This window comes from Apodemus sylvaticus, chromosome 8, assembly GCF_947179515.1.
Source record: "Apodemus sylvaticus chromosome 8, mApoSyl1.1, whole genome shotgun sequence".
In the NCBI taxonomy this organism is placed as follows: Eukaryota; Metazoa; Chordata; class Mammalia; order Rodentia; family Muridae; genus Apodemus; species Apodemus sylvaticus.
Window position 1 is genome coordinate 77,847,582 of NC_067479.1, and position 7,430 is coordinate 77,855,011.

At 41.8% G+C, this 7,430-nt stretch overlaps 1 protein-coding gene across 1 annotated transcript; it reads left to right on the forward strand.

Annotated features, from left to right (window-relative positions):
* The first annotated feature begins 1,662 nt into the window (after window positions 1-1,662).
* LOC127690981 (uncharacterized) lies at window positions 1,663-7,104 on the forward strand. Its single transcript, XM_052190551.1, has 5 exons — window positions 1,663-1,816; window positions 2,646-2,808; window positions 3,931-4,062; window positions 4,738-4,904; window positions 7,073-7,104. Exons 1-5 carry the CDS (start codon window positions 1,675-1,677, stop codon window positions 7,102-7,104), a joined length of 636 nt encoding a protein of 211 aa, XP_052046511.1. The 5' UTR covers window positions 1,663-1,674.
* The last annotated feature ends 326 nt before the right edge of the window (window positions 7,105-7,430 follow it).

The following is a 7,430-nucleotide window of genomic DNA, read 5'->3' on the forward strand; positions in this document are numbered from 1 at the left end:
CCTCACTTCAGGATGACCCTGCTATACCACTCCCGGGCATATACCCAGAGAATTCTCCAGCATGTAATAAGGATACATGCTCTACTATGTGCATAGCAGCCCTATTTATAATAGCCAGAAGCTGGAAAGAACCCAGGTGTCCCGCAATGGAGGAATGGATACAAAAAAATGTGGTATATATATACAATGGAGTACTATTCAGCCATTAAAAACAGTGAATTCATGAAATTCTCAAACAAATGGATGGAGCTGGAGAACATCATACTAATTGAGGTAGCCCAGTCTCAAAAGATCAATCATGGTATGCACTCACTGATAAGTGGATATTAGCCTAGAAACTTGAATACCCAAGACGACATAATCCACATATTAAATGATGTCCAAAAAGAACGGAATAGTGGCCCCTGGTTCTGGAAAGATTCAATGTAGCAGTATATGGCAATACCAGAACAGGGAAGTGGGAAGGAATAGATGGGTGAACAGGGAGAGGGAAGAGGGCTTATGGGACTTTCAGGGACTGGGGAGCCAGGAAAAAGGAAATCATTTGAAATGTAAATAAAAAATATATCTAATTAAAAAAAAAAGTCCTAGCTCCCTGGAAGGCTTTCAACCTTCAGATAAAAATGTAGAACTCTCAGCTCCTGCACTATGTCTGCCTGGATATTGCCATGTTCTTGCCTTAATGATAATAGACCGAAACTCTGAACCTGTAAGTCAGCCCCAATTAAATTTTGTCCTTAAAAAAAAAAAAGAAAATCAATAATCAACCTTAAGAGACCTGTTTTATCAATGGATAATAGACATAAGCTGGCATTTTGACAGGAGAAGATGCAGAAAATATTATTAGTTCCAGAGCTAAGGAACACTTTTCTGTTGTTTTTACATTTTTTCTGTTTGTTTCTGGGATTTTAAATTCCAGCACCAAAAGATATGGAAACATGCACGGCTGTACTTACTCTGCCTGTCAGAGCCTGCATGCTCCTATTTACACTTACCGCTATGTATCGTATTCAGTTGTAGATATCTTATGAATGCAGATCATAGTCCAAAGCACCAAGAGCTTAAGACCTGGAACTGGGAACTCAGACAGATAGATGCTGGTGAAGGGAGAGCTAATAGGACTACAGAGCAGCAACCCAATGTCCCTGTTGAGCTTTGCTCACAGAAGCCTGCTCTGTTTGGTTGTAACTGAGAAAGGGAGAATGTGGGATTTTATCTTTTAAAGAAGGGACATAAACTGTATAATTTGATATTCCCTTGTACCTGAGTCCCTATATTGATAAGAACAGGGAGTTTTCATTGCAAAAATGAGATCCAAAAACACAGATTTCATGAAAACACATATCTGTCTATACTGAAACAATATCTCCTCTTAAGACATGTGAACAACAAAGAATACAATTGAACTTGCATAAAATTAAAGGTCCGGGAGAATTATTGTAGCCTCTGGGAAAGAAGGCAACCAGGGGACTTGGACTACATGTTACATACAAGGACCCCAGAAGTAGATTTATAATGGAGAAGAATCGCCCTCATCCAAGGACCCTAGAGCTTTAGGTCTAGCAACCTTGTATCCATGAGAACAGTAGAATCTTCTGTGATGTCACCAGTGTTGTGGTGACACCAACTGCCTGTGGGGTATTCCTTCAGAGCCTACTGGGTTCAGAACCAGGCATGCTGTCCATGCTGCGCAGGATATTTCGGAGGGAGAATAGAATACAGACAGAGATCAGGCCTAGGCAGAAGAGGCAGAAAGAGGCTGGTCTTCTGTCTTATTGGGAAACAAGAAGGAAGAAATGGTCATGGGGAAGGCACAGTGAGTCCTGGCCAAGGGTCAGGGAGCTTCCTGGAAGAGGTGGGCTTAGGCAGGTTCTACCAGTAGTAGGGCTTATGATCTGGATCCTTGATATTACTCAATGGCAGACCCAGAATCAAGAATTTCAGATGATTAGTTTTGCAGAGAGCCAGGAATTTACAAGCCTGCAGTTGCTTTGCCCAGAGATTTTAATTTCCTGATTTGGGAATTATGTCAGGGGGAAGCTCTGTGAGAAGAGCACAATGGTACTGTCAAGATAGAGTGTTGAAGCCCATAATCCTCAACAGTTTCCTGTAGGTTACATGAGTATGTGAAACCAAGGACAGGGAACGATATTCCCCTGCTCCTGAATCAAGGTCTCAGACACTTTGGTTTTGAACAAACATGATGTGGCCTGATTTACTGTATGGGTTAGTGTAGTAGAGTGTGAGCTTGTACCACCAATTTTAAGAAGTCCTGACAGGTGTTCAATTGTAGGAGATGTTAGGTGCTAGTGTTTATGGTCAATCTGTTGGTGCTAAGCATTATGGACTAAATACATTGTCCAATAAGACGTGACAGTGCCTTCCCATGCTTCTTGCCTGGGTCTGCTTATACAATTGAGGGCTAGGGGGACTGCAGTAGTGAGTGAGTCTTGTGTTTAGTAAAGGTGGTTGGGAACAGGGACATAGCTGAGGAGTCCATCTCAAAGATGATTTTCGGTTCTTTCAGGGATTCCCTGTGTCTCTAGAATTTCCAGTTCCTTGGGCTTATGTTTGGGACTAAGTATAGTTTCTCAATTCCCTGTCCTATTATCTCTACAAGTTTACTAGTGTTGATATACCTACAGGGTCTGATGGGAAGGTGTCATCACAAGTCTCCACCATCAATGAGGAGGAGCAGAGAATGAAGAGGTTGGACAAGCTCAAAAGGGATCTCCAGAAGATGGAAAATGAGAGAAATGAACTCCGGGGAATCCTGGCCAATTATACTAACAAGGACTTGAACGACAGGTAGTCATTATGCCCAGTTCTTTGCTGGCTCTCTTGGGCCCTCTATGTTAACCCCAGATTTCCTCTTATCATAGGAGGCTACAATTCCAGGCTGACTTCATGTCCAAATTCATTTTGCTGATTGGATGTTCAAGACAGAGCCTGAATTTCATTCAGATAGGAGTATGATGGGTTCACGGGCTCTTATGATTCCTCCAAAAGTATATTGGTGCCTGTGGCATGACTCAGAGTCTGGGATAGGGAGAACGGTATGTGAGTTCTCACCCTGCAGTTTTACAAATCTGGACAGGTGTTGATTTGTTGGAGATTCTAAGTACTGTGTGTTTATGATAAATAGTTATTGTAATAGACCTGGAAGTACTTTGGGTGCAAATAGTCCTGTCAATATGTAGAGGGGCCTGGTCACACCTGCTGCCTCTCATTATTTCTGGACTGGAGGCATTTCATCGCTGTTCTCTCCAATTTTGTTCATGATAATCTGAGATGATGACCCATCATTGCATCTATGTGGCATTCTGATTGTTTCTGAGTGTGTGTGTGTGTGTGTGTGTGTGTGTGTTCCACTTATGATCTAAGGAGTCTGTAGTATGTGATGGGGCAGAGATTTTCCATAACTCATTTTCTAATGATTTTATGAATCCAGGGAGCCTCACTTTGAGCAGGACAGCAAGTATCTTCTGTGTTCACTTTGGGTTCCCATTGAAAACTCTTGGTGTATGTTATAAAGCCTTTTCCCTGTAAATACTGATTATGTCCTTTGGAAATTTATGGACAAAATTTCCAATGATTGATAATTCATTAAATGAAAACAGAAGTGCCTTCTCAGGATTAAGGTGGACCCAGTCCTGTGACACAGGCTCCTGGAAAGTTGTTGGAGAGCTAGTCTATTCCGTCAAGGCCTCTCAGGGAGCTAAAGCACGCCAGCTCCCTTCTTTTACTTCCCTGGCTCTACTGGCCCCATGTGAAGAGTAACAGGTTTAATAAGCACCTGGAGAACCAGTACCAGGGAGGAAGGATGTGGCAATAGGGGCTGGGGTAACTGACGATTCAGCTTGAATTGACTTGATCCCTGTATCCTTAGTTCATGGGGATATTTGCTCCTTGGGCCATGCCCTCCCACAGGAACAACTTTGAGAAGTTCATGCTTACAATGCAATACCACCAAATGATGACTGACCTCAAGAAAATGCCACAAGAGATCAGTGAAGCCTTGTCCAAGAGCCAGGAACTGACTAAAGAAAATCACTCATACTGGTGAGTGACTAACATGGTCATGACACAAGCACTAGACACAGAATGTGTCTGCCCATCCTTGTCTTTGAACCAAAGTGAGGGCTCAGGTTATATAGTGTTTGTCTCTTAAAAGGAATCTTGCCCCTTCAATGCAAGGCTCTAGGCTTTGTACCTCTTAGACACATTTTGAACAAGTGTGAAGGGTCTGTGAGCCCCTCCAGCCATTTTCCCTTTCCAACTCAGTGTCCTTGAGTTAGTAAACATTTGCACCATCATGGAGATATCAATCAACCTTGAGCCTCTTGGGCTCTGAAAGGAGATTTATACTTCTGGTTTCTGTGAGACATATAGAAAGATTGTCTACATTTTGGGTGTCTTCTCTCCTAGAGAAGGTTTGCTCTCTAACTAAAGATAGGTTTTTAACACCATGGGCCCATTAGTACACATAAGGCCCATGTCCTCTTCTGGAAGATACATGAGAACCTACTGGTGTCAGCGTTTTTAGAAGTACTTTGAGTCTTCTAGAATGTGGCTGTCCTCTGCATTTGACTTTACTCTATGCAATATTCCATGACTAATCTGGACTATAGTCTGAGGCTGACTGGGGATCAGGGCCCATGAAGGTGGTTGGTACATGGAGGAATAGGAGGAAGATGGATGCTCTCTGGGAGTCAACCATTTTTGTTTTTGGCTCAGGATCAATAATTGCCAACTCCTAAGTGAATATAACCATGAAAAGCACAAAGTCAAGATGTTGTGGACTGAGAAAAGGGAACTGCTACAGGAGCAGATTGCACTGGAAGAAGACAGCAAGCTAACGAACATTTTGTGTATAAAAGGCTGCGAGGTTTTGAATGACCCCTGCACCAAGCAGCATCAGGTAGGATGAGTGAGCATAAGGGGCAGGTTGCTCTCTTCTCTAAGCATAGACACAGGCAAGCCCATGTAACCATCATGAACCGTATCCAGGCACTCTCCTATGTCCCATCCAGTTGTTCATTTCTCTGATCATTTACAAGACTTTCTGTGGAGTTAGCCTCTTACAGGACACTGGAGGATAGGCAAGCAGATCCTCCTGCTGAAGTAAAAGCTGCAGTTCATTATGATGTATAATTTGAACAAACACTACCCACATACATGCCATTATGTTAGAAAGGTACTATGTGGGTGCATCATTTTAGTAGAACAGAACTTTGATAAAGTCAGGTCTTTAGCTCATTTGCTTTGTAGGAGTCATTTGGGTGCATTGCAAAATGGTCTCTTTACCCTGCCTAGATCTTGTTTCATGCAGAAAGAGCCTGAATAGTATCTTGCCAGTCCTGTTTTCTCTCAGTTTTGCTACTGGAATACCCAAAACATAATCCACACATCAAATGAGGTACAAGAAGAAAGGAGGAGTGTCCCCTTGTTCTGGAAAGTCTCAGTGAAGCAGTATTCGGCAAAACCAGAATGGGGAAGTGGGAATGGGTGGGTGGGAAGACAGGGGGAGAGAAGGGGGCTTACGGGACTTTCGGGGAGTGGAGGGCTAGAAAAGTAGAAATCATTTGAAATGTAAATAAAAAATATATCGAATAATAAAAAAAATGACAGAGAAAAAAAAGAATAAAATGTCTCCAACTCTCTCACCATAGGCTAAGATGTGTGTTCCTAAGCAGTATCAGTCCCCAAGAGATGGATAGCAGAGTCCTGAGTCTCACTTGAAACATCAGATTTCTATAGACTACATTCATATCTTCTTCCAACATTGTGGTCTCTTCATAAATTCTTGCTCACTTATGATTTCTGTAGAGTGTGTGTAAGTGTGTGTGAGTATGTGAGGATTTGAGTGTGTGTGTTTGTGTGTATGTGTTTGTGTATTTGTGAGTGTGTGAAATGCATATTTGTACAAGTATGTATATTGATGGTTGTATTGAGTGTCCATGTATTTACCTGTGGTTTTGGTCAATCTCTATGTATCATAGTCCCTTGAGCTCAAGTGTCTCACTGACCTTGAAACTTGCTGAGTATATCATGGGTATGGCTTGCTTCAGTACAGATTCCCCCTCATAGTTCTGCAGAGTGCTGCATTTCAGATAAATCATTGCCTGTTAATTCACTCACTTCCTTTGGACTGACATTCAGGATGTTTTTTATATAATATGAATTGTAATGTGTTGTAAAATTTCTGGATAATAACAGTGGAAATCTGTGTTTATTGGTAGTACCATGGTCTTTTCAGGAATAGCATGTACGCTTAGGGAGCAGAGTATTTTTCACCTTGGGGTTTGCTGGAGGATGATCTTAAAACCCTCTGTCTTAGGACCCTGAAAGGTGTGTGGATCCACTTGTCTCTGCAGAGCTTATAACATACTTATAGGATTAGCAAGCATCTGCATGGAAAAAGTGCCTAACTCAGAAATAAGTACTGGATGGGCAGTACAACCCTGGTTAATCTACGAGCCTTATACACATTTTAGGTTCCACTACCTCCTCAAGTGACAGTAAATGTGCTGAAATATAGCAGTATTTTTATTGATTTCTGTGTGGGAGATGGGTGGGTGTGTATGTGTGTGTTCTTTTGTCCATTTGTGTTTTAGAAAATTTATGTTGTGCATTTGAGTAATGGTTGGTCCTTGTTGTTGGTGCCTGTATATACAGCTGTGTGTTCAAATTCTTGTGTGTGTGTGTGTGTGTGTGTGTGTATGTGTGTGTGTGTGTGAGAGAGAGAGAGTGTGTGTGTGTGTGTGTGTGTGTGTGTGTGTGTGTGTGTGAGTGTGTTGGAAGACATGCCCTTGTCTCTGTGCATATATGTGTATATTATATGTATATATTCATATATTCACTTGGTAAGCAAACATCCTAAATGGTAAAAGAAAACATCTTTAATGAGAAAGTCCTCTGCCATTTCATTTTGCATCAGGGAAACATCAAATACAGGAGCCCAACATCATGTCTCTCCACCTATCACATAAGAAAATAAGGAGACAAGATGGTGTAAAGTCAGATTTTAAAGGGTTTGTAGAGGAAAAAGTATTTCTGTGCATAGAAATCATTTCTAAAAAAACAAACGACTGTGGTACATAAAAATATGGAGGAGGCTGCTCTATCAAACCTATGTTCCTGAGAATCATAAAGGCTGGCTTAGCCATTGTGATCCTTGTCTGCTCTTGGTGAATCCTGCCTGTGCACTGGAAGGTCAGGGGGCTCGGTACATCTTCTCAGCATCCTAGTTTGTTTTCCTGAGTACCTGCTACAATTTTTTTCCAACCTTAACTACATTTAATTCAGTTTTCTCTGGCCATGGAAATTGTCCAGGGTGTTATAATTTGAATGATTGAGTTCCTTGGTATTGCATTTGTACCGAGCCAAAAGGTCATATACATGGTGAAGTGCAAGAACAGGGCTGCCTC

Coding starts and splice junctions, on each gene's coding strand:
- LOC127690981 (XM_052190551.1), top strand. CDS start 1,675: ATGCTGTCCATGCTGCGCAGGATATTTCGGAGGGAGAATAGAATACAG. Junction 4,063..4,737: donor AAAGAAAATCACTCATACTG/GTGAGTGACTAA, acceptor TTTTTGGCTCAG/GATCAATAATTGCCAACTCC. Junction 4,905..7,072: donor CGAGGTTTTGAATGACCCCT/GCACCAAGCAGC, acceptor GCATAGAAATCA/TTTCTAAAAAAACAAACGAC.